The 26774-nt window shown below is 49.5% G+C and overlaps 2 protein-coding genes and 1 long non-coding RNA gene across 17 annotated transcripts; 2 read left to right on the plus strand and 1 right to left on the minus strand.

The window, feature by feature from the left end:
* Positions 1-489: 489 nt before the first annotated feature.
* Positions 490-4155, plus strand: LAMTOR5 (late endosomal/lysosomal adaptor, MAPK and MTOR activator 5). Its single transcript, XM_056511689.1, has 5 exons — positions 490-549; positions 950-1265; positions 1945-2006; positions 2681-2798; positions 3844-4155. The coding sequence occupies exons 2-5, from the start codon at positions 1231-1233 to the stop codon at positions 3902-3904; spliced, it is 276 nt and encodes a 91-aa protein (XP_056367664.1). The 5' UTR covers positions 490-549; positions 950-1230; the 3' UTR covers positions 3905-4155.
* A 1208-nt stretch (positions 4156-5363) lies between these two features.
* SLC16A4 (solute carrier family 16 member 4) lies at positions 5364-20272 on the plus strand. 15 transcript variants are annotated; one of them, XM_056511665.1, is made up of 9 exons: positions 5379-5685; positions 6502-6620; positions 7532-7664; positions 8261-8422; positions 9027-9188; positions 10187-10702; positions 13840-14051; positions 15182-15275; positions 19979-20272. In XM_056511665.1, exons 1-9 carry the CDS (start codon positions 5670-5672, stop codon positions 20131-20133), a joined length of 1569 nt encoding a protein of 522 aa, XP_056367640.1. In that variant the 5' UTR covers positions 5379-5669; the 3' UTR covers positions 20134-20272. The 15 variants fall into 15 exon arrangements, with proteins under 15 accessions (XP_056367633.1, XP_056367639.1, XP_056367635.1 ...); XM_056511661.1 differs by having other exon boundaries at positions 5380-5685; positions 6499-6620; XM_056511667.1 differs by having other exon boundaries at positions 5381-5685; positions 8279-8422.
* Positions 20273-20370: 98 nt separating this feature from the next.
* LOC130263838 (uncharacterized) lies at positions 20371-22770 on the minus strand. Its single transcript, XR_008842396.1, has 3 exons — positions 22620-22770; positions 21043-21192; positions 20371-20832 (listed from the first exon to the last, which is right to left on the minus strand). It is a non-coding gene; the product is annotated as an uncharacterized LOC130263838 (long non-coding RNA).
* Between the last annotated feature and the right edge of the window lie 4004 nt (positions 22771-26774).

Genomic DNA, 26774 nt, shown 5'->3' on the forward strand with positions numbered 1-26774 from the left:
CCGAACCCGCATCCCAAACCCGCATCCCGAACCCGCATCCCCCCGCATCCCAAACCCGCATCCCCAAACCCGCATCCCGAACCCGCATCCCGAACCTCCATCCCAAACCCACATCCCGAACCCGCATCCCAAACCCGCATCCCAAACCCGCATCCCAAACCCACATCCCGAACCTCCATCCCAAACCCGCATCCCAAACCCGCATCCCGAACCCGCATCCCGAACCTCCATCCCAAACCCACATCCCGAACCCGCATCCCAAACCCGCATCCCGAACCCGCATCCCAAACCTCCATCCCGAACCCGCATCCCAGCTGCGAGAGGATGCTCTGACCGGGTCGGGGCGCAGGAACCACCCAAACCTCTGGAATTTCCTCCGGCTCTGCAATCCCCGGGCGGCGCCGCGGGAGGGAGGGGACGCAACCGAGCCCGGTCAGGAGGGTGAAGTCGAGAAAAGGAAGGAAAAAACCCAAATATCGCAACAGCGCCGCGTGCTCTGCGGGAAAACAGACACCCGGGTGTCAGGAAAATTATCCACAAACAGCTGAGGTTTGTGTCCAAAAAGGAGACAGAGGAGTCCTTTGTGCTTTATTCCAATAAAAGGAGGGGCCATGGGGAATTCCCCTGGGGTCTCTCCAATTTTTGGAGGACGCAGCCTCCCTTTTTATCCTGATTTTCCACCTGCATTTCCCTCTCTCTTTCCCCATGGGCTGAGGTACTTGAGAGGCACAGACTTCCCAAACACCTGACACCTGAGATTCCCCTCTAATGTACAACCCTCCCTTTTAATTTTTAATTCTTACAGAATTCATGTTTTCCCCTTTGCTTCTTTCATCTTCCAATATCCAATTTCATTTATCAGCAAACCTACAGTTTGTTTGTAAAGACAAATATCCTTTTCCATTAATCAATCAGTGGAATCCATCCCATGGTTTATTTTCTCTCATAGTGCCAACCTGATCTACCAGCAGATTTACAGTTTGTTAGTAAAGACAAATGCGGCATTCCTCTCACAGGGAGGGCTGATTTGGGGGTGCGGTTTGCTGAGGGTCCCCCCAGACCCGGGGTGAGTGGCGGAGCCGCAGCGGGTCCGGGGGGTCCCGGGATCGGCGGATTTCGGGGGGGTCCCCGGGGCACCCCCACGGAACCGAGCGCGCCCCGAGCGCTTTTGGCCCCGCGGAGCCGCCGTCGCGGGGTCACGTGGGATGCGCGGGGGCGGAAGTGGCGGAGATGGAGGGGACGCTGGAACAGCACCTGGAGGAGACGTGAGGGGACGGGGCAGCGGGATGGAGGGGATGGAGGAATACGGGGGGATGGAGGGACACGAGGGGATGGAGGGACACGGGGGGATGGAGGGACACGGGGGGATGGAGGGACACGGGGGGCAGCGGGGATGGAGGGGATGGAGGGACACGGGGGGATGGAGGGGACGTGGGGGGCAAAGGGGACAGGGAGTGACAGCGGGGATGGGGCAGACAGGGGTGTCAGGGAGGGGCACGGGGTGGGACACGAGGGACAGGGGGGACATGGAGGGGACACGGGGGGTAAAGGGGACAGGGGGGACGAGGGTGTCAGAGAGGGACAGGGAGGGACACGGGGGAAGGGGACACGGGGAAGGGGACAGGAGGGACATGGAAGGAGACACAGGAGGAACACGGGGAAGGGGACACAGGAGAGACACAGGAGGGGACAGGAAGGACACGGGGTGGGACACGGGGGACAGGAGGGGACGGGGGGACGAGGATGTCAGAGAGGGACACGGGGGTGTCAGAGAGAGGCAGGGAGGGACACGGGGAAGGGGCCAGGGGACACAGGAGGGACACAGGAGGGGACAGGAGGGACACGGGGGACACAGGAGGGACACAGGAGGGGACAGGAGGGACACGGGGACAGCCCCGCGGTGAGCGCAGCCCGGGGTCCCGTGCGAGCGCTGCTCTCCCGCAGCATGAAGAGCCCGGCCGTGGTGGGCGTGCTGTGCACGGACTCGCAGGGGCTGAACCTGGGCTGTGAGTGCGGCGGGGCCGGGGCCGGGCTGGGGCTGGGGCTGGGGCTGGGGCTGGGGCTGGGGCTGGGGCCGGGCTGGGGCTGGGGCTGGGGCTGGGGCTGGGGCTGGCCGGGAGCTCCGAGCGCTGCTGGGAGGGGACAGCGGGGTCTGACCGCCCCTCCGGGCACCTGGGAGGGGAGAGCGGGGTCTGCCCCTCGGGGGTCGTGGGATGGGGGTGCCCCAGCCCTGTCCAGTCCCTTTTAGGCTCCCCAGTTTGGGGTGCCCCAGCCCTGTCCAGTCCCTCTAGGGTTGCCCAGTTTGGGGTGCCCCAGCCCTGTCCAGTCCCTTTCAGGCTCCCCAGTTTGGGGTGCCCCAGGCCCAGCCCTGGCAGAGCCTCTCCCTCCATCCCAGCTGGGGGTCCCAGCCTTGTCCTGTGTCAGTGCCACCCTGAGGACCCCAGGCCCTGCCCTGCTCTCCTGCCCCCACCTTTTGGGGTCCCCAGGGCCACCCCCTGCCTGTGCCTCGGAGGAAACCAGAGCCAGCTCTTCTCACACCTAAATCCAGGGGTTTTGGTGCATTTGGGGAGATGCTGTGTCAGCCCCAGGGAGGGAAATGAGCTGGGGCAGGCCCAGCCCCCCTTTCCCAGAGCACTGCCCTGGCACGTGGGGCTTCATCCATCCCCTCCCACCTGTGCAGGCAGAGGGACCCTGTCGGATGAGCACGCTGGCATCATCTCAGTGCTGGCCCAGCAGGCAGCCAAGCTCACCTCTGACCCCACTGACACCCCTGTGGTGTGCCTGGAGTCTGACAATGGGTGAGTCCCCAGCCTGCAGTGCCACTGTCCCCACTCCTCTGCCTTCCCCCAGCCCTGGAGCCTCCCAGGGTCAGGTCCTGGAGCAGCTGGGGGAGGCAGTGCTGCCATGGGCACAGTCATTGCATGAGTGGGATTAAATGAGGCAGGAGATGAGAAAATGGGAAACATTCTGGGGAGGGGGAGGGGGTTACTGCAGCTCAGGAGCTCTTTCCATCTTGGAGTGGATGACCCAGGTCTCTGTGGATAAGCAAGGCTGGGATCCCTGTGGATAACCCAGGATGGGATTTCTGTGGATAACCCAGCTGGGATCTCTGGATAACCCAGCTGGGATCTCTGGATAATCCAGCTGGGATCTCTGAATAACCCAGCTGGGACCCCTGGATAACCCAGCTGGGATCTCTGGATAACCCAGCTGGGATCCCTGTGGATAACCCAGCTGGGATCTCTGGATAACCCAGCTGGGATCCCTGGATAACCCAGGATGGGATCCCTGGATAACCCAGCTGGGATCTCTGGATAACCCAGCTGGGATCTCTGGATAACCCAGGATGGGATCCCTGGATAACCCAGCTGGGATCCCTGGATAACCCAGCTGGGATCTCTGGATAACCCAGGATGGGATCCCTGGATAACCCAGCAGGTATTTCTGTGGATAACCCAGCTGGGATCTCTGGATAACCCAGCTGGGATCTCTGGATAACCCAGCTGGGATCCCTGGATAACCCAGCTGGGATCTCTGGATAACCCAGCTGGGATCTCTGGATAACCCAGCTGGGATCCCTGGATAACCCAGCTGGGATCCCTGTGGATAACCCAGCTGGGATCCCTGGATAACCCAGCTGGGATCTCTGGATAACCCAGGATGGGATCCCTGGATAATCCAGCTGGATCAGTCACTGGGGCAGCAGGGGTGTCTCCATCACTGCTCATGGAGTGGGAGCTGCAGCAGCAGCTCTGGGCTGGGGCTGGGGCCTGTGGCTGCCCAGTGCTTCCCCTGCCCACAGCTGCTCTCTCAGCTCCCCTCCCTCAGCCCTTTCTCTTGCAGGAACATCATGATCCAGAAGCACGACAGCATCACGGTGGCAGTGCACAAGCTGCTGTCCTGAGCCCTGCACCAGCTGCATCCCAGCTCCTCCCTGCACTGCCACTCTGCCTGTGGAGCTCCCCACTGGGGTGGAGGCTCCCATCCCCTCTCACCAGCTCCTGGGCACCTCCCTGGGTCTCCAGTTTAACCCTTGTGCTGCTGAGGATGAACTGTGGGCACACCCCCAGCCCTGTAACAAGCAAATCCTCCCTGCTCTATGTGGGGGGGCTTCATTTGTTGGAGAAATCAATAAATGACCTGTAAAAAACCTTCCTTCTTTTCCTTCTCTGTGCTCCAGCTGGGAGAGCTGGGCCTGGTGTTTCATTTCCAAAGCCAGGCAAGGTAACTTCTCCCACTCCCTTCATTAGCATTTCTGTGGAGAAAGATTGGAATTCGAGGAGGCTCCTCCAAGAGAAAAGGTACAAATGCTTCCTGAGGAATTTCTCCTAGGAAACATTTCACCTCCTCAAGTTAAACATTCAGTGGGAGTTACTTGCTCACTGTGCTTGGGTTGAAGTTCAAACCTGGATGTGCTGGCCCTGCCAGGGCCCTGGGAGCTGTAGAGGGATCTTGGCAACCTTCTCACAAACCCAGGTCCCTCCCCTCTTGCAGATTTGAAACGCTGCAAGGAAACAATCCTGCAAAAAGATGGGAAGCTGCTGCACTCCAATGGTTCTGTGTGCTGGGGGGGGAAAGGAGCTGGGCTGCAGCTGCAGGAAGGGAAGGGAAGTTTCACAGCAGAGCACAAGGTGAAACTTGGGCTGAGTCAGAGTGAAGTGACATTGTCACTGCTCTGTGCTCCTCTGAGCAGCTCTGCTGGGCAGTGACAGTCACAGGCTCACACAGTAGCCCCTGCCCTGCCCTGCCCTCACTCCCTTCAGCTCAGTGTTCTCCTGCAGTAAAACCTGATCCTGGCATGTCCAGGCTCCTCTCTGGTGGCCCTGGGGAATCCTCCCCTCTCCATCCCAGCAGGCTGGGAGCAGCTGGAGCTGCAGTTTCCCCATCCAGCAGCTCTGAGTGCAGACTCTGCTGCCCTCTGCCCCTTCCTTAAACCACACTCTACAAATCTCACCCTGCTTAAGTAAAGCTCAGTGTACGTATTAAAATCCTCCTGTAGGGAAAGCTGCTGCACAGGCTCCCACAGAACGGTGCAGCTCTTGCATTCTTTGCCAAGGGACACCAGAGAGCATCACTGCCAGTGAGGCAGTTTTCTCTGAGCTCAGAAACGACCGGGGGACAGGGGAGGAAGCAGCAGGGCTGTGTTTACCCAGGAGTTTGGGCAGATTTACAATGGGGGCAGGGAGCCAACACCAGCCCTGCTCAAATCCCAGCGCGGCTGCTGTTCCAGCTGGTGAACACCACGTTTCCACACCGAGTTTTCCAGCCTGTCCCCTCCACACTGATGCAGTTTCCTGAGCCCAGGACGGGCAGGACGGGGCTCTGCTCCTCTGGCCTGGCTCCAGCCCAGCACTGCCCCCGGCTCTGCCCTGCCCGGATCCGCAGCTTTCCCCAGAGTCACAACTGCAGGCTCCCCCTCCTTTCCCCTCCCAACAGGATTTCTGCTCCAAACGCCCCGGGTTTCCTGTTGCAGCTGGGGAAGGGGAGGGACTCCTAGGAGGAGGACATGTCCTGCTCAGGACAGGCACCATCCTCCTCATCGGGTGGGAATGAAGGAGCAGATTCTGGGGTGCCAGGTGAGGCAGGGGGGATTTAATCTCTGGAGCAAATGAAGAGACTCTGAAGAGATTCCTCTTTGCTGTCGGCTGTTCCGGGGAGGATTTTCCAGCATGCAGCAGCAAGGAGGTAAGGAAAAGGGAAAGGAAAAGGAAAAGGGAAAGGGAAAGGGAAAGGGAAAGGGAAAGGGAAAGGAAAAGGAAAAGGAAAAGGAAAATGAAAAGGGAAAGGAAAAGGGAAAGGGAAAGGGAAAGGGAAAGGGAAAGGAAAAGGAAAAGGAAAATGAAAAGGGAAAGGAAAAGGGAAAGGGAAAGGAAAAGGGAAAGGAAAAGGGAAAGGAAAAGGGAAAGGAAAAGGGAAAGGAAAAGGGAAAGGAAAAGGGAAAGGAAAAGGGAAAGGAAAAGGGAAAGGAAAAGGAAAAGGAAAAGGAAAAGAAGGGAAAGGGAAAGGAAAAGGGAAAGTCCCAGGATCATCATCCCTGTGCTGCAGGGTCCTGCTGCTCTCTCAGGATCCTGCCTCTGCCAGGCACGGGGTGGGTGAGAGGGTGGGAGGGACACAAGCAGAGAAAGATGGAATAGGAAGAACTTCCCGGGGAGCTCCGAGGTGGATCCAGACAGTGACCCCCGGGCTTCTGGCACAACCCAAGCTGCTCCAGCAGCACTAAGGCACTTGCCCACCCTTAGAGCTTAAGTGGTTACAGTAATTTGGTGGGAATGAGAAAGAATATTAAACTGTTCCTAAACAGGGATAACGTGGATTGTCAGAAAGTTTGGTGAAAGCATCAGCCGAGGGAGTGCAGAGTGTGGTGTCTGCCCCAGCAGCAGCCTCGGGGCTGCACGGGAATGGTTCTGGATGCAAACAGGAACGGGGGAGGAGTTCGTGTGTCCCGACATGGTCACCATCAGGGCAGGGAAGGAGTTCATGTGTCCCGACTCTCACCAGCAGGGCAGAGGAAGGAGGATGCAGAGCTGGAGGCTCCCGAGGCTCCGCGGGCCGGGAAGAGCCGCGGCGCGGCCGCAGCAGGCGGAGGGTGGGCGTGGGGAGTCGTGTTCCACTTCTTCCTGGTGAGCGGGGACTGAACCCGAACCCTCCCGGGGCTGGGGCAGGGGGGGCTCCAGCCTCGCTCAGAGCACAGGACAGGCTGATCCCGATCCAGGGCACAGCCCAGCCACGCCATTCCCTCTGGAATTCCTCCTGGGAACGCCTCAGGGATGGACAAGCGGCTCCCCTGCCAGGATAATGACTTTTCCCTACTCAGACACATCACCACTTCGGGGTTTGGGTGTCCTGTCCCTTCGGCAAGGGCATGATCCCACCTTGGGCAAACATTCTCGGTACTCTCTGGGAGGACCAGGCACCTCACCACCACTTAAAGCCATTAATTCTCTGTGCCCCAGGCTTTATCTTCCCACCAGTGATGAATCAAGGAATGGTGAAGCTTGGAGAAGACCTTTAAGGTCACCGAGTCCGACTGTGAAGAAGGCACCCTCCCCCAGGCTTTCCTCGCTTCAAATCCACCCCAAATAACTCAGTGCCAATCATTAACCACCTGCCACCAGGGAGACAAAAATTAAGGACACAAACTGTCTGTCCTTTGCCCCTGTGGCAGAGGAATCCTGGGAAACTGGCCCAGAAACGTCCATCCCTGCTGCCCTCATCCCCTCACCCCAGTGATCTCCAAACTGATCCATTTACACTATTGCTGCAGAACTAAAAAATAACTTAAAAGTTACTTGAGGAGAGTTGAGCTCTAATGTCACTTTGCTCCTTTCCTTTGGAAAGTCAGTTTGCAGAGGGTTTTCTGGGGGTCTGCTGAGATCAGACTGCAGCACGGCCGTGGCCAGCCCACCCTGCTGGCACTCCCCAACACCAGTTCAGGTCTCCCAGTTTGTTTCTCTCACACCCCCCCAAAAGGAGCAGCAGGAAAAGCTTTTCCTCCCTCCCTGTGGCACCTCACCTCCAGCTCTCGATTCAGGTCAATGTGCTCGTGATGGGGATGCTCAAGACCTTTGGGATTTTCTTCGTGGCTTTCCGAGAGGAGCTGGGGGGATCCTCGGAGCAGGTCAGCTGGATCGGCTCCATCATGTCCTCCCTGCGCTTCCTGGGAGGTGAGCTGCTGTCCCCAGGGTGGGGGGACCCCGGGGTGTCCACAGGAGCTGCTGTCCCCAGGGTGGGGGGACCCCAGGAGCTGCTGTCCCCAGGGTGGGGGGACCCCGGGGTGTCCCCAGGAGCTGCTGTCCCAAGGGTGGAGGGACCCTGAGGTGTCCAGCTGGTGTCCCCAGGGTGGGGGGACCCTGGGGTGTCCAGCTGCTGTCCCCTCTCTCCATTGTCCCCTCTCAGCTGAGCTGTTCCCTCTCCCCTGTCCCCTCTCAGTGTCCCTCTCTCCCTTGTCCCCTCTCACCTCTCAGTGTCCCTCTCTCCCTTGTCCCCTCTCAGTGTCCCTCTCTCCCCTGTCCCTCTCTGTGTCCCTCTCTCCCTTGTCCCCTCTCTCCCCTGTCCCCTCTCAGTGTCCCTCTCTGTCCCCTGTCTGTGTCCCTCTCTCCCTTGTCCCCTCTCACCTCTGTCCCCTCTCAGTGTCCCTCTCCCCTGTCCCCTCTCAGTGTCCCTCTCTCCCCTGTCCCCTCTCAGTGTCCCTCTCCCCTCTCAGTGTCCCCTCTCAGTGTCCCTCTCTCCCCTGTCCCCTCTCTCCCCTGTCCCCTCTCAGTGTCCCTGTCCCTCGCAGCCCCGCTGGTGGCCGCGGTGTGCCGGCGCCTGGGAGAACGTCCCACCTCCCTGCTGGGGGCCGGGCTGGTGGCCGGGGGCTGCCTGCTCAGCACTCGGGCCACCAGCGTCCCCTTCCTCTGCTTCTCCATGGGAGTCCTGCCGGGTGAGATGGGCACGGGGAGCCGGGGAAGGGTCTGCAGGGGGAGCAGCCAAGGGTTTGAGGCGGTCAGGGAGCCCAGGGAAGGGCTGGAGCTGTCAGGGGGTGGGATGGAGTCAGGGAAAGGTGGGCACTGCCCAGGCTCCCCAGGGAATGGCACAGCCCGAGGCTGCCAGAGCTCCAGGAGAGTTTGGACAGTGCTCAGGGATGCCCAGGGTGGGATTTGGGGGTGTCTGTGCAGGGCAGGGGTGGGACTGGATGGTCCTGGTGGGTCCCTTTCCACCTCAGGATGTTCTGGGATTCTGTGAACCTTCAGTGCCAAAGCATCCCCAGCTCCTTTCTGTGAGACATTGTGTGAACTCCCAAAATAAAACACCAATTTCAACACTCCAGCCCCAGCTAACCTTGACTTTTTCCCTGGGACCTACACAGATGTGGCCTTTTAAAATCCCTAATAAAAGGGCAGAGCCTCCAATTCCCCACCCAGCAAACCTCGCTCTCCCGAGTGCGACAGCACAAACCTCTCACCCTGGGGGCACTGCAGGCGGGTTTGGGGCAGGAATGCCCAGGCAGGAGCTGCAGTTTGGGCCAAGCTCTGCTTTCCCCGCAGGGCTGGGCTCTGCCTGCCTGTACCAGGCGGCCGCGGTGGTGACGGCCAAGCGCTGCCGGGCGCGCCTGGCGCTCTGCACCGCGCTGGCGCGCTCGGGCATGGGGCTCACCTTCCTGCTGGCCCCCTTCTGCCAGCTCCTCATCGAGGCCTACAGCTGGCAAGGTGAGCCTTCTCTCCTTCCTCTCCATCAGCTCTGCCCTGTGGGTGCTTTGGGTTGTGCCACAGCAAGCCTGGGTAACGTCCCGAACAGAACTGGCTGCTCCAAGGAGGAGCCAGCTCAGAGTGCCAACAAGCCAGGCCTAGGCTCAGGCTGTTCTAGGACTCCTCTCAGCTCCTCTGTGATTTCATTCTGCTTGCAGATTTCATTTCTGCTTGTGATTCCATTCTCTTAGAAAGAGATCTGGGAATCTGCACAGAAATTCCTTCATTTCTACAAAGGGGTCCGACAGCAAATCCGGGTACAGAAAATATCAAAGGGGTTTTAGAGGGTTGGGGTGACTCAAAAAGTGACCAATAAGTTGAAAGCTATCCAATTATTTTAAGGTTTTAGGTAGAAAATGGCCAATTACCTAGAAGAGATAAAGACCAATAAAAACTCTAAAAGATAAACCCGGGGTCTGCAGGGGGGTGAACATTTCTCTAGCCTGAGTCATCCTAAGGAAGGATTTATCTTAGGGGAGAGAGTTCCAAGGGAGCCCTAAAGGCGTGTCTGAACCACCCACATTTGGGGAGATCTGGGCAGGGTAAGAGTCTCTTATTAAAATTATAACACACTGGAGGAAACTGCATCTTCTAGGATAGTTTGGGGATGTCCTGCTAATAATTAAACACTTAACCACTCATTAAAATCAAAGCACAGGCCTCAGGAATCAAAACCAGGAATCCCAACTTTTCCTGGAGTGTTTCAAGATCATCTTGAAGGTCCATCATGATTTGAAATGAGGAAAAGCAAAACAAGCTCCCAGATCCCAGAGGTTCTGTGCATCACAGCAAAATGAACTCCCAGCTAGAAAAGAGGAATAAAAATCCCTCTCTGTCAAATCCTCCACAAGGAGAAGGGAAACTCCCTGCCAGTGAAAACCACACCCTGCTCTACAAAGGCCATTTCCTGCTCCTCCCTTTCCAATCCAAGAACAAAACCCTTTTTTGCCTTCCCTCAGGTACTCTCCTGATTTTTGGAGGCATCATGTTGAACCTGGTGCCTTCCAGCATGTTGCTGTGGCCTGTGAGAACCCGAGTGCCTCGGGAATCTGCTGAAAATCAACAGCTGGGATCTTCAGAAGCTGCTGGTGGATGTTCAGATGGAAGCACTGCCAGGGAATTCCAGCTCCTCCATGCACAGGAGGCTCCCAGCACGGAGATGCCCCAGGGCAGAGACACCTCTGAGCCAGCAAATCCATCCTGGGGAAGGCTCCAGAATCCCAGCCCAGAGAACTCCTCCCTAGAAACACCCACCGAGGCCAGGAGGAGCCACAAACCCCTTGCAGCCCCCAAAAAGGAACCTCCTCAGCCTCTCCTGGACTTCTCCCCACTGAAGGATCCTGTTTTCTTCATTTTCACCTGGTCTTTCCTCTTCAGCCACCTGGCTTATTTTGTGCCTTTCTTCCACCTGGTGGCCAGAGCCAGGACACTGGGCATGAGCAGCAGGGATGGCTCCTACCTCATTGCTGTGGCTGGTAGGCACAGGCACCTCAAAGCCCCTGCTCACAGAGAAACACCTCCAGCTCTGCCAAAAAATGTTCCCAATTCTGCCAAAAAATGTTCCAAATTCTGCCAAAAAATGCCCCCAATTCTGCCAAAAAATGCCCCCAATTCTGCCAAAAAACGTCCCCAATTCTGCCAAAAAACGTCCCCAATTCTGACAAAAAATGTCCCCAACTCTGCCAAAAAATGCCCCCAATTCTGCCAAAAAATATCCCCAACTCTGCCAAAAAATGCCCCCGACTCTGCTAAAAAATGCCCCCAATTCTGCCAAAAAATGCACCCATCTCTGCCAAAAAATGCCGCCAACTCTGCCAAAAAATGTGTCCAATTCTGCCAAAAAATATCCCCAATTCTGGCAAAAAATGTTCCCAACTCTGCCAAAAAATGCCACCAACTCTGCCAAAAAATGTTCCAAACTCTGCCAAAAAATGTCCCCAATTCTGCCAAAAAATGTTCCAAACTCTGCCAAAAAATGTCCCCAACTCTGCCAAAAAATGCCCCCAGGTTTGTCCTGGGATGGATCCTCTGGCAGAGGTTCAGCCTCAGCCTTTCTGCAGCTCAGGCACCTCCTGTGCCCCCACCATGGTGTGGGTGATCCCACTAAAATCAAAGCAGGAATCAAAACCAGGAATCCCAACTTTTCCTGGAGGGTTTCAAGACCATCTTGAAGGTCCATCATGATTTTAAATGAGGAAAAGCAAAATAAGGTCCCAGCAAAATGAACTCCCAGCTAGAAAAGAGGAATAAAAATCCCTCTCTGTCAAATCCTGCACAAAGAAAGGGAAATTCCCTTCTCATGGCAGTGAAACCACACCCTGCTCCCAAGAACCCAAATTTCCACTCACTAAATTCTCTCTGGAGCCTTCCCATCACAATCCCTGCTGTGCTTAAACCCCCAAACCAGAATCCAGATGTGCATCCAAACCCTCCAGTCTGACCCAGGAGGGAAAATTCAATTAATGTGGAATTTGGATGTGGCACATCCATCTCCAAGTGGGGAAAAAATAACCAAAAAAACAAGGCACAGTCCCCTAAAACCTGGTTATTGGGGGAAGCCCCAAATTAATGTGGAATTTGGATGTGGCACATCCATCTCCAAGTGGGGAAAAAAAACCAAAAAAAACAAGGCATAGTTCCCAAAAACCTGGTTATTAACACTAAAGCCATGCTGGGATAAGAAAGGGGCTCCAGCCTCAATTAGCAGCAAATATTTTATTGTATAAAAATAGATTTTATTTCTGCAGTGCTGGGGAATATTCAGCAGGGAGGGGGGGGGTTGAGGAGAGGCCAGGAATTGAGGGGATATTTGGAATTAGGAGTGGGGTCAGTGGGACATCAGCTCATCTTTGCTTCATAAAAATGTACCAAAAATGTAAAAAACAACTCTCAAAAACCCAATAAATAAAAGGCTCCTGAGCCCCTCCAAAATTAGTAATAAATATTAAATAATTTAAACTATATAAATAAACATATATAAAAATAATTATGTATATAAGAACATAAAACTATACAAAGAATTAACAGAATGAATAGATATAAGAATAATAAAATATAATATAAAATAATAAAAATAAAAAATAATACTAAAATATAGTAATGTAAAGATAAGTATAATTTAACTATATGAAATACAGTTAGTTATATAAAATAATACAGGCAATATAATATAAAAATATACTATAATATAATATAGTTGATAATAGACTACAATAGAAATAATATAAAACAGTATTAATAATATATAAAATACTCTAAGTACCAATATAATACATATACTATAATAATCTAATCTATTAGAATATATAATATACTATATATTATATAATATATAATAGACTATAATAGAAATAATATAAAGCAATATGTATAATATAAAATATAAAATACTGTATCAATATAATACATATATAAATAATAAAAATAACAATATAAAATACTATGAAATTTAGCTAGATTTATAATATCTAATATATTCATTCTATTTATATTGATATATTGATATATAGTTATATATTTATATTATAATTGATTATATTTATTTTTATATTTATATGAAGCAATAATATATAAAATATCTAGAAATAATATCTAAAATATGAATAATATAAAATATAAAATACTGTATTAATATAATACATATAGTACAAATAATCCTCTACAATACTATAAAATTTAGCTAGATTTATAATATCTAATATATTCATTCTGTTTTAATTTCTATATTCCTATATTCCTATAGTTCTATATTTCTACAGTTCTACAGTTCTACAGTTCTATAGTTCTAGTTATATAGTTATATAATTATAGTTATATAGTTAGTTATAATTTATTATATTTATGTTTATATTCTATATTCTGTATTCTGTATTCTATATTCTATACTTTATATTCTTTATTTTATATTCTCTATTCTGTATTCTCTATTCTATACTTTATATTCTATATTCTATATTCTGTATTCTCTATTTTATACTTTATATTATATAATTTATATTCTGTATTCTATATTCTATACTTTATATTTATATTTATAATTTATATTTATATTTATATCTACACTTATATCTATATCTATACTTATACCTATACTTATACCTATACCTATATTTATATTTATATTTATATTTATATTTATTTCTATATTTATTTCTATATTTATATTTATTTCTATATTTATTTCTATATTTATATTTATATTTATTTCTATATTTATTTCTATATTTATTTCTATATTTATTTCTATATTTATTTCTATATTTACATCTATATTTACATCTATATTTACTTCTATATTTATTTCTATATTTACTTCTATATTTACATCTATATTTACATCTATATTTATTTCTATATTTATATCTATATTTATATTTATTTCTATATTTATTTCTATATTTATTTCTATATTTATTTCTATATTTATTTCTATATTTATATCTATATTTATTTCTATATTTATATTTATATTTATTTCTATATTTATTTCTATATTTATTTCTATATTTATTTCTATATTTATTTCTATATTTATTTCTATTAGCAATAGCACATGGCACTCTCTAGAGCAGGGTCCCCAGCCCCAGGTCCCTGAGCTCTGCTGTCCCCCCAGGCATCACCGAGATGCTGAGCCAGCTGCTCTCGGGCTGGCTGGCCGACCACAACTGGACCAAGAAATACCATTTCCATGTCACCTACCTGCTGCTCTGCGGGGCCACCAACCTGCTGGGGCCACTGGCCACCTCCTTCCCCCTGCTGCTGGCCTACACTGTGGCCTTTGCCACCTTCTGTGGGGGCTTCATGGCCCTGGTGCTGCCCGTGCTGGTGAGTGCTGGGGGGCACAGGCAGGGGCTGCTCTGGAGGGGAAAGGAGAGTGCTCACCTGGGAGGAGAATGTTCCAGAGAGCTCAGAGCTCATTCCTGGGCTCACCTGGGAGGAGAATGTTCCAGAGAGCTCAGAGCCCATTCCTGGGGAGGAGAATGTTCCAGAGAGAGCTCAGAGCTCATTCCTGGGGAGGAGAATGTTCCAGAGAGAGCTCAGAGCTCATTCCTGGGGAGGAGAATGTTCCAGAGACAGCTCAGAGCTCATTCCTGGGCTCACCTGGGGAGGAGAATGTTCCAGAGAGCTCAGAGCCCCTTCCTGGGGAGGAGAATGTTCCAGAGAGCTCAGAGCTCATTCCTGGCTCACCTGGGAGGAGAATGTTCCAGAGAGAGCTCAGAGCTCATTCCTGGACTCAAAGGGGCTCCAGGAGAGCTGGACAGGGACTGGGGACAAGGGATGGGGACAGGACACAGGGAATGGCTCCCACCAGCAGGATTAGATGGGATATTGGGCAGGAATTGATTGTTCCCTGGGAGGTTTGGAATACCCTGGCACATCCCAGAGCAGCTGCCCCATCCCTGGCAGTGTCCCAGGCAGGCTGGACAGGGCTTGGAGCAGCCTGGGACAGTGGGAGGTGTCCCTGCCATGGCAGGGGTGGAGCTTTAGGGTCCTTTCCAATCCCAACCATCATTTTTTGTTCCCTGCACCCCAAATCAGCTGCCCCCAGCCTGCAGAGGCACTCAGCACTATCTGGGATAGTGGAAAGAGTCCCTGCTCATGGGCTCTGAGTCCCTTCCGCCCCAAACCATCCCAGGATTCTCTGACCCAGCTAGAGAGGAACCATTATAATCTGGCATTTCTTTCTGGAAGGCATTGAGAGTTTAAAACTCCTTCCTCAAAGGCAGAAAAGCATCTCCCATGGCAGTGATTTCCACACCTGCCTCAAGGATTCCAGGCTGGATCAGACCTACAGGGGCCAAGTCCTTCCAAAGCTGCAGCTGAAGAGGAAATTCCCCAGAAAAAGAATCAAATCATCTTTCCTGTGCTTAAAAAAAAAAAAAAAAATCAGTTAATCTCTGCATATGCATTTCTATGAACTCAATCACTAATTATCCATTTTGGTTTCCAAACAGGTGGATCTGGTGGGTGTGGAAAAGCTCCACAGCTACCTGGGGTTTGCTGCCTTCTTTGCAGGGATAGCAGCCATGGGAGGACCCCCTCTAGCAGGTAAGTGAAGCTATATAAAACACACACCCAGCCCAGAAATCCAGGGATAAAAACACTGCTGGTTCACTCCTACAGGATCCATCCCAGGATGGGCTTTCTGTTCAAACAGAGAGAAAAAAAACAAACAAACAAAAAAACCCCAGAAAACCTCTTTCATAAATGTATTTTTATAACAGGCAACATTTTGCTTGGGAATTTGCAAAATCCAACCAGCAGCTTGGAAAATGCTGCCTGGAATATTTAGAAAATGCTGCCTGCAATATTTAGAAAATGCTGCCTGGAATATTATAAAATGCTGCCTGGGATTTTTAGAAAATGCTGTCTGGAATATTTAGAAAATCCTGCCTGGAATATTTAGAAAATGCTGCCTGGAATATTATAAAATGCTGCCTGGGATTTTTAGAAAATGCTGCCTGCAATATTTAGAAAATCCTGCCTGGAATATTATAAAATGCTGCCTGGAATATCTGGAAAATGCAGTGAAGCCCCACGTGCACATTCAGCCCTGACCACAGCAGGACAAGAAGCACATTACCAGGGATTTTACTCCCAGTGGTGATAAAATAACACTGACTTGGACTGGAGGGGAAGCAAGGACAGCTCAGCAGCATTCCCAGCAGGAGAGATCAGGAGAAGCTCAGAAATCTCTTGTTTTGACAGAGATTACACAGCTCAGCCACCACAGCTCTGGGCCCAGAGATAAGGAGCATGAAAAGTCTTTGCTGTCCTCCCCCTGGCAGGAAAGCCAGGCTGCTGAGAGGATTTGGGAGATTCCAAGTGCTTGGAAATGAGTGTCTTGTTCTCCTCCAAGCAGGACAAAGATTTTCCTTCCCTGCAGCCCAACAAGCCAACTGGGGCAGCAGGAAGGGGGGATTGTGCCCTGTGCCCCACCCAGGTGAGACCTCACCTGCAGAGCTGCCTCAGCCTGGGGAACAGCACCAGGAGGATTTGGAGAGTCCAGAGGAGCCCATGGAGATGCTCCCAGGGCATTTTCCTTTCTGATCTGGGGGTGAGCATCTGGAGAAGGGAAGGATCAGGGAGACTCAGAACCCTTTCCAGAGCTGGAGAGGGATTTGGGACAAGGGTGTGGAGGGACAGAACACTGCCAGAGGGCAGGGATGGATGGGATTTTGGGCAGGAATTCTTCCTGGGAGGGTGGGGATGCCCTGGCACAGCTGTGGCTGCTCCTGGCAGTGCCCAAGGCCAGGCTGGACAGGGCTTGGAGCAGCCTGGGATAGTGGAAGGGGTGGAATAGGAGGAGCTTTAGGGTCCTTTCCAATCCAAACCATCACTTTTTGCTCCCTGCACTCCAAACCAGCTGCCCCCAGCCTGCAGAGGCACTCAGCTCAGAGCTGCCAAGGATTCTGTAAATTCCAGCTCCATGCAAAGTTCCACCAGCACAGGAAAAAATTTATATTCCTGATCAGTATCCCTGGGCTGGTTATGCTCTGTGGATGTAATTTCAAGGAGCCAAAACATTTCATTGAGAGCTGGCAGGGGATGCTCAGCCTGGATTCCAGATCCCTGCTGCTGGTACAAGGTGCACATCCCTCAGTCCCACTGAATCCCCTGGCACAGGAACATCCAGCAGGAGCTGAACTCCTCCTGTCCACACTCACTGCAGTTCCATTTCCATCTCCATCCACCTGCAATGTATTTTCACTAATGGGAAGCCTTTTGCTTTCTGCAAAAACAAGCAGGTTTCCTGCAAAAAGCTTTCCATAGAAATCAGGTTAATGCAGGTGGGATAAAAAATGGCCAAATAAAGCCAAGAGGCAAAACACTTCCTGATCCATCTCATTACAGGCAGAGCAAGATGGAAACAATCCAGAGCTCAGGATCCAGGTTTGGGATCCAAGATAAATTCTGCAATTTTCTCCCAATGCAGTTTTAAGTGTGAAAACTGAGTAAGACCAGAAACTCCTGATGAAGTGTCCAAAACCATCTGCTCCTTGCAGAATGCAGCATTTAAATGCTCCATGAGACCCTGGGATTTGGTGCTCTCACCTCCCAAAAGTTTAGAGTTTAGAATTATAATTTTATCAAATTTAGGTGCTTTTACACAGTGGAAATCATGATGATGGATAATGAGAACTGCAAAGGTTAAAACTGACTGATTTGCATATTAGACCAAAACCTAATTGAAGGAAAAGGTGACTTACCTGTAAATCCTTTCAGCTGAAAGCTCTGAATTCCAGGAAAGGCAGGACCCAAAGGAAAGTCTGGAGTCTCCTTCACAGCTCCCATCCACTGGCACCTCTGGATGCTGCCACACTGAAAAAACCCAACCCAAACCAGAACAAACATTATTTTGGCAGCCAGCAGAGGAGAGAAGGGCATAGTTTATTTCCACAAGCAGTAAAAATCACTGACTCAAAAGAGCTGAACCAAAGCAATTAATGCAAATTCTACAAGAGTTTCCAGCCCCCAGAGCATGAACTCCACCCCCAGGAAATTTGGGTGGTGAAAGGGAAGAGGATGGGGTCACCCAAAAGCTCTGCTGGGACACATATTCAGATATTTTCTAAATTTTACCTTCACCTTCCCACTGAATTTTGCTCCTCAGGGCATCAGGAATAAATAAAACTTTAGATTAAAGATCAGCAGACAGCCTGACCCAGCTGGTAGCAGCAGTGCTGGGAATGTTTAGTTTGGATTACATTGGTGCCTGGGATTTACCAGCATTCCTACAAAACTGAATTGCTGAGGTTTGGACACCACAAGCTCCTAGTTCAGCTTTCTGTGATTATTGTTTTGGAAAAAAATTTGGGGCACAGAGTTGTTTCAAAAGGTTGGGGTGTGATGGAAATTGATGGCTGTGCAGCCAGTGAGGCAAAACTGCACCTAAATCCCATCAGAAAATCGGAAAAAAAACAAGAAAATCAAAAAATAAATAAAAAAATGAACCAATATCCAGAAGGATATTTGAAGAATAACTGCAATAAATCAGAGCTGAGCTGGAGCACTCTGTCCTGTTCCTCTCACAAATAACTACATCAGCTTCCCTTCTCCTCTCCAAATACCTCTGAGATTTTGAGAGACTTCCAGGCAGCAAAAGCAGATCCCAGCCCTGGGAATGAAGCATTCCAGAAGAACCTCAGGGTCATGGGAGGGTCCCCCAGGGCAGCACCATGGGATGGATGCTCTGTGCAGCTGCAGCTCCTCTGCCCAGCATCCCTGAGGAACAGACACAGGGACAGCCCCGAGCCAAGGGAAACTGAAACTGGGCTAAAGCAGCTTTTCCTTCTCTGCAAAACCTTCCTGCAGCTCTGGAAGCTACAGCAGGGAGATGGCAGGGCCTCCCTGCAGCACAGATCCCAGAATTCACTGACACCCTCTCTGTGTCTGAGCCCAGGATCTCAGGGACTGTCCCATGTCCCCTCCTGGGTTTCAGAATCCCAGATTTGGGCCAGACCTGCTGTTGGTGTAAATCATGGATTACATGTTGGTGTAAACCATGGGTTCCATGCATGTCTGGGTTCCATGATGTCTGGGTTCCAGGGATGTCTGTACTCCATGGATGTCTGGGTTCCATGGATGATATCTGGGTTCCATGGATATCTGGGTTCCAGGGATGTCTGGATTTAATGGATGTCTGGGTTCCATGGATGTCTGGGTTCCATGGATGATGTCTGGGTTCCAGGGATGTCTGGATTTAATGGATATCTGGGTTCCAGGGATGTCTGGATTTAATGGATGTCTGGATTTAATGGATGTCTGGGTTCCAGGGATGATATCTGGGTTCCATGGATGTCTGGGTTCCAGGGATGATATCTGGGTTCCAGGGATGTCTGGATTTAATGCATGTCTGGATTTAATGGATGTCTGGGTTCCAGGGATGTCTGGGTTCCATGCATGTCTGGGTTCCAGGGATGTCTGGGTTCCAGGGATGTCTGGGTTCCAGGGATGTCTGGATTTAATGCATGTCTGGGTTCCAGGGATGTCTCCAGAGGAATTGTGTTTCACACCAGCAGCACATCTGGCTCAGCTGCTGCCCCACTCCCCCCCCACCCCACCCCACATCTGGACTGGACTGGGGTGTTATGTGCAGCAGCACCTCCCACCACCTCAGATTCTCCATCCCAGGACAGGAATTCTCCACTTTCCAAAGGACTGCCCAGACCCAAGACCTGCCAGGACCAAACCCAACACCTGGAGGTCACTTTAAAAGGTGACCTGCATCCTCCAGAGATTCCTGAGGCTCCATGGAATTCAGCTTTTCCTTTCAGGTCCTCCCAGAGCTATTTTTATCAAGTTCAGTTCCAGCTCCTGGCCTGGGGTGTCTCCTGTTAGACAAGGTCTGCTCACAAGAGGACAAGGCTGGAGAACAGGGGGTTTGCAGCCCAGCAACATCCAACTCATCCCATCAATCCAAGGGAATCTTCCATCAGCCACTTTTGGCCCACTTATTTAAACAGGAGAAAAAAAAATAAAAAAAATTCAGGGATTAAATTCAATCAAATTAAACACCATGTGCACTACCAGGATCCAAATTGGCTCTGGGGAAAAAACAACCTACATGTCATTTCCTTACAGGAAATGCTGCCCAGGAAGAGTTAAAAGAATTTAAGGAAAATATCTGAGCAATTCTTGATGAGAACACACATCCTTTGCCTCCCACCCACCTCCCCAAATGTTTTATTTTTGTTTTTTTTTCACTGAGAAAAATCCCACAGCTTTAATAACAACCTTCTCTCCTGCAGGGTGGCTCTATGACTACACCCAGACCTATGTCTGCTCCTTCCTCTTTGCTGGAGCCTGTGCTCTCATCTCACCTATTTCCTTCTTCTTTGAGCCTTCAGCCCAAAAATGGAAGCTGAAAAAAGCCAATTTGAACAAGAGCCCCAGGTGTGGCTGAAGTTTGAAAGGCTGGGCTTTGTTTGCATCCATGCAATCTATGTCCTGGGAAGCATCAACAGCAAAATTGGATTTTTTGTGTGCCAGTTCAGTCTGTATATCTGAATATTTCTCCTGATTAAAGCCATCTGAGAATTGCAGAGTGTGAAGTGTTACTTGATGGGAAAAGTGTGGATGGGCCTGGCTGTCACTGTGCCTTTGCTCCTTGTTGGGGAGGGAATAGAGAAATCTTATTAGTGCTTAGCAAGTAGTTCTGAAACAATAAATGAAATAGAGGTGTTGGCTTATTTTGATATAGATGCTAAAAACAGTCATGTGAAGGTTTGAGGCCTCTCCCTTTGTTTAGATGATACCAAATGCCACAAATACCAAAGAACCAACAGACATCCTGTCCCCAGCCTGGCAGGAAAGGTCTGAAGATAAGGGTTACAGATAAGAAAGCCAGAAAACATGGGAATTTAGTGATTCCTATAGGTTGCATGCAAATATTAGAAAATTAGTATATTGTATTAGATTGGTTATTGGAAAATTAGAATATTCATTGTAGAAGAATAATTATTGTATTGTGAATGGGAAATCTCTCTCTTACCTCTGATCTCTTCTCTCTTACCCCTTAGCTCTGATCTTTAAGCTCTTTCTTGCTCTCATCTCTTACTCTCCATGCTCCACACTCTTTCTGACCCCATAATAAACTGCAAACCTGAAGAACAGGTAACAGTGAGCTGCTGAGTCTGTCCAGTGACCATCCAACAACCAAACCCCCCAGAAATGGTGCAGCAGCCAGGCAGGGATGGACCAATAAATAACAATAAACTGCAAACCTGGAGAACAGATAACAGTGAGCTGCTGAGTCTGTCCAGCCACCATCCAAGAACCCAATCCCCACTCCCACAGCTCCTTTTTTGCTCACCTGCTGGGATGAGCAGCTCCAAGTGCCAGAGTTTGAGCTCCCTCTGTTGAGGCACAGCCAGCCCAGGGCAGGGCAGGGAGCTCAGGGTGCTGCCACAGGATCCAGTCTGGGGGAGGATCCTGCCCTGGGGCCATTCCCCCTTCCAGGCACCTGCAGCAAAACCAGTTTCAATTAAAGCCAGGTCACAGTGCAGCAAAGGCAGAGATCAAACCCCCCTTGGTCTCCTCTGCCCTTCTCCCAGAGATCCCAGAGATCCCCAGGGATCCCCCAAAATCCCCAGAGATCCCCAGAAATCCCAGAGATCCCCAAAGATCCCAGAGATCCCCAAAGATCCCAGAGATCCCCAGAGATCCCCGAAGATCCCAGAGATCCCCAAAGATCCCCAGAGATCCCAGAGATCCCCAGGGATCCCCAAAAATCCCCAGAGATCCCCAGGGATCCCAGAGATCCCCAGAGATCCCAGAAATCCCCAGAGATCCCCAGAGATCCTCCAAAATCCCCAGAGATCTCCAGCGATCCCCAGAGATCCCAGAAATCCCAGACATCCCCAGGGATCCCAGAAATCCCCAGAGATCCCAGAAATCCCCAGGGATCCCCAGAGATCCCAAAAAATCCCCAGAGATCCCCAAAAATCCCCAGAGATCCCCAGAGATCCCAGAACACACAAGGTTCACTGTTTTTATTATCATTTATTATTTGAAATTATGATATCAACCTGGAATATTCATTCCAGCCTTTTTACCTTTCCCTTTCTTTAATTATTAAGATTTGATTATCCTATTTTTTTCTCACCTCTTTTATTCCTTATCCCTGTTTTTTTAATATTAAGGCAGCAAGAGAGTTGTTTCCCCTATAGAAACATTCCTTTAAACTGTGAAATAAATTATTTCAAGCCCAAAATGAAAGGTCTATATTTAATAAAAAGCTACAGGATAATAGTTTCAAGGAGCTCCAACACTGTCACAGGTAAGAAAATTCCTCCAATAGAGGAAGGGCCAAATCCAGCAGTTACACAATTATACAGTGCCAAAGAAACTGTGCTTAAATGAGGGAAAAATGGCAGGGAATGGGGAATATCAGTGCAAGAAAATATTCATTTTTCATGAACAGGGATCTGCAGGCAGCAAGAATGGTCCTTCCACACTGTGACCTCATCCCTTGAGAGCAGGTAATGAATATCTGCACCAGGACATGCTCCCAGCCACCAGGATTTCTAAAATCATTATTTCTGGATAAGGTTATTATTATTTCTAAGTGTTTAAAGCACTGGGAGTTGGAGGGGGATGAGCAGGAACCAAACTCAGCCAATCCTGCACTGAGGCCTCAGCCAAACCCTCTGCAGCAGGGAGGAAACTTTCATTTAAAAAATTGAGTTTTCACCTCTTGAAACAATAATAGGGATTAGTCTCAGCAAATCAAACACTGGAAGAGCTCTGGTTTGCTGCTCTTTTTAGTTAAATTGTCCCCTTTTTAGTAAAACTGAGTCCTTGTCCTCCCTCAGGAGCTCCCATCTCCCACACCCAGCCCATGGATGGGCACCCTGCACAGGTAAAACACCTTTCTCCAGCCACAGTTACCTCTTGTCTATCCAAAATCGTTGAGGAAACCACAGTGAGAAACTCCTCCCAGGAGCCCAGCACCATCCTGCAGGCTGGGAAGGGTTGAAATCTTCAAACTTTGTCATTCCACTGAGCAGGCCCAGGGTGACTTGTGATGCTCAAACACTTCTCTGCTCACACCTGCTGGGAAGGCAAGCACAGAACAGATGGTTCAGCTCCCCTGGCAGCTCAGGAAACCAAATCCATTTATTTACTGCAGGATACAAGACATGAGAGAAACCAGCACTGAGCAGGATGGCAACATCTGCCCCCAGGAGAGTTTTCCCAGCCCACTGAGATCATCTTGCAAATCACCTCCCAAAGCTGGTTTGGCACAGGGCAGAACAGGAAAAGTGTGGAAATGCAGGACAGGGGTTGCTGGGACACAAATGAGGCTAAAACTGCAATCTGAGGTGGGCCAGAAAATCCATTTTGTCCTTCCTCCCTCCACAGAATCTTTAAGGTGGAAAAGCTCTCCTGGATCATGGAGTTCAAGCTGTTCCTGATCCCCTCCTGTCCCCAGCACTGAGTGCCAAGTCCTGGCATTGACTGAACACCCCAGGGATGGGGGCTCCAAACCTCCCTGCCAAGGCCTGACCACCCTTCCCATGCAGAAATTATTCCTGAAAATTCTTCCCTTACTCAGAGGAAATTCTTCCCTTACTCAAAGAAAACTCTTCCCCTACTCAAAGGAAACTCTTCCCTTACTCAGAGGAAATTCTTCCCCCACTCAAAGGAAATTCTTCCATAACTCAAAGGAAATTCTTCCCTTACCCAAAGGAAATTCTTCCCCTACTCAAAGGAAATTCTTCCCTTACTCAGAGGAAATTCTTCCCCTACTCAAAGGAAATTCTTCCCTTACTCAGAGGAAATTCTTCCCTTACCCAAAGGAAATTCTTCCCCTACCCAAAGGAAATTCTTCCCTTACCCAAAGGAAATTCTTCCCTTACCCAAAGAAAATTCTTCCCCTACTCAAAGGAAATTCTTCCCTTACTCAAAGGAAATTCTTCCCTTACTCAAAGGAAATTCTTCCCCTACTCAAAGGAAATTCTTCCCTACTCAAAGGAAATTCTTCCCTTACTCAAAGGAAATTCTTCCCTACTCAAAGGAAATTCTTCCCTACTCAAAGGAAATTCTTCCCCTACTCAAAGGAAATTCTTCCCCTACTCAAAGGAAATTCTTCCCTTACCCAAAGGAAATTCTTCCCTTACCCAAAGGAAATTCTTCCCTTACTCAAAGGAAATTCTTCCCCTACTCAAAGGAAATTCTTCCCTACTCAAAGGAAATTCTTCCCTTACCCAAAGGAAATTCTTCCCTTACTCAAAGGAAATTCTTCCCCTACTCAAAGGAAATTCTTCCCTTACTCAAAGGAAATTCTTCCCTACTCAAAGGAAATTCTTCCATAACTCAAAGGAAATTCTTCCCTACTCAAAGGAAATTCTTCCCTACTCAAAGGAAATTATTCCCTACTCAAAGGAAATTCTTCCCCTACTCAAAGGAAATTCTTCCCCTACTCAAAGGAAATTCTTCCCTACTCAAAGGAAATTCTTCCCTTACCCAAAGGAAATTATTCCCTACTCAAAGGAAATTCTTCCCTTACTCAAAGGAAATTCTTCCCTTACCCAAAGGAAATTCTTCCCTACTCAAAGGAAATTCTTCCCCTACTCAAAGGAAATTCTTCCCTACTCAAAGGAAATTCTTCCCTTACCCAAAGGAAATTCTTCCCCTACTCAAAGGAAATTCTTCCCTACTCAAAGGAAATTCTTCCCCTACTCAAAGGAAATTCTTCCCTTACCCAAAGGAAATTCTTCCCTACTCAAAGGAAATTCTTCCCTACTCAAAGGAAACTCTTCCCTTACTCAAAGGAAATTCTTCCCTACTCAAAGGAAATTCTTCCCCTACTCAAAGGAAATTCTTCCCTTACCCAAAGGAAATTCTTCCCCTACCCAAAGGAAATTCTTCCCCTACTCAAAGGAAATTCTTCCCTACTCAAAGGAAATTCTTCCCTACTCAAAGGAAATTCTTCCATCACTCAAAGGAAATTCTCCCCTACTCATCTGCAGTACAGAAAATCAGCAGCAGTGGCTATAAATGATCCTCAGCATGAGAAATGCTTTGTTGGAGGTGGTGCCCTCCCACCCACCCCTCCTGGTCCTGGGGAAGCAGTGAAGAACCAGATCCCTCCTGCCTGCCAACCCTCACAGGACCTTGAGTCCTTTTAGAAAAAAAAAACCAACTTAACTTCATTTAGATAATCTGTTTTTTGAGCACCAACAGACAGAGGATTGATACCCTGAATCCTGATTAATTTTAGCACCACAGGATTAGGAACGCAAGAAGAAAACATGGAAGTGGCTTCTCCAAGACATGGCAGGTGAGGATCCCTGCTGGGTTTGTGCCATGCAAACAGCTGGGTGCCACCCTTCCTGGCAAGGAAACACTTCTGTATTAGCCAGTGATTTACTCCCAGGTGTAATTGTGAAGGAAGAACCTCCAGGACCTGCTCCCAAATTGATTTATGGGGTGGGCACCTGCTGGGTTTTAAACCCATTTCAAGTGATGTTCCACATGCCAGGATAAAAAGCTGCTGAGGCTCAGCTGGTCTATCAAAGCTACAGGAGTCAGTGCAGTCCGAGATCAGGAAGCACACTGCACCCCCATTCCCACTGGAATTATTTTAGATTATTTATTTATGCAGTCACTGTACACCCCTGGCTACCAGCTGCAGCTTTCCCTTCCCTGCTGTGTATTCTGGGTGATGGAAAGGCAGGACAGAGCTCCCAGGACATGGATTTAGGCACTGCAGAGTGCACAGAATAACCCTCTCCCTGCCCTGCCCTCTCCAAGCTCAGGCTCTGCCCTTGATTAAAAACACAATCTACTAAAAACCAAGGCTGTGACTTTCCCAGCTCTCAGATGCCAACAGCAGATAAATCCAGGCACTGGACACAGAGGAAGTTGATCCTGGTGTTTATCACAGAATAAGGAACAATCTTTATCTCAATGAGATCCCCTCCAAGGGCTGGGCTGGGATTATTTATTTATTGTATTTACTGGTTGTTTCCCCAACGTGCCTGAGCTGCCTGGGAGCCCCACACCTCCTCAGGGGCTGAGACCAGGGTGAGGGGCAAAAACTCTGGGTTCAACCCAACCCCTCTGACCTTCCCAGGGGCTGCCTGAACCCACAGCCACTGCAAAGCTGCTGCCTGCACACTCACTAACCACAGAGGGGAAAATCCCCATAATTCCCATTTGAAAGGGGAACAAGAGGCTTTTTTCACACACCCCAGACAAGGTGCTTCAGCTCCCAACCCTGCTGAGGCTCCTGTGTTTACCTCCAACCACATGAAGAAAGCCAAAAGCAATTTTCAATAGCTGACAATGACAACAGGACCTTCCAGCTACAGGAAACGTGGCTGTTCTTCCCTCACCCTGTGCTCTGGGCTGTTTACTTGCCCTCACACACTGATAACAGGAACACTTTTTTTGGTGCTGCCTTCCCCCCCCCAGTCCTGCAGCTGTGTTGATGATGCAGAGTGTTATTAGGCTGCAATTCAGCAGAGCTTGAATTTAAAAGTTTCACTTCCAAGGAGCTGAAGGCCTTCATAGGAGGTGGGAGTTGTTTGGAAAATAAGAATAAAAATCTTTCAAGATGCCATAATGGTTTTCACTGAAGTCTGTGTGAATTTATCAGTGACTCTAATGAACAAAAATTAAAGCAGATGTTTGAAAACCCAGAAGTTTTAGTTCTAACTGAGATCCTCATGGGAAAACTTTCCAGCCTGCAGGAACCACAAAGGGGATGGGAGCTCTTGCTCATGGCCAAGGACAATTCTAGAAGTAATTCACGGGTCAAAGTCTCTTTTCCAAAGCAGACTTTGCCTTTGAAGCCATCACCAAGCTTTGCAAAACTTTCCCCTCCAGATATCCCTCACGTGGGCAAGATAGAGCCAGGACTGTACTCTGGCAGAAAGAGGCAAAGGGTGTCTTTACAACAGCCCAGGATGAAGAGAACACCCTAAAGTGAGCTCCAGCCCCTCAAGCCTTTGGACCAGCTGGAGAGGAGTCCCAGCCACCCTGGCTGACACCAGGTGCTCACAGGGATGGGCTGGGCTCTCTGGGGATGCAGCTCTG

The sequence above is a fragment of the Oenanthe melanoleuca genome, chromosome 26, assembly GCF_029582105.1.
Source record: "Oenanthe melanoleuca isolate GR-GAL-2019-014 chromosome 26, OMel1.0, whole genome shotgun sequence".
In the NCBI taxonomy this organism is placed as follows: Eukaryota; Metazoa; Chordata; class Aves; order Passeriformes; family Muscicapidae; genus Oenanthe; species Oenanthe melanoleuca.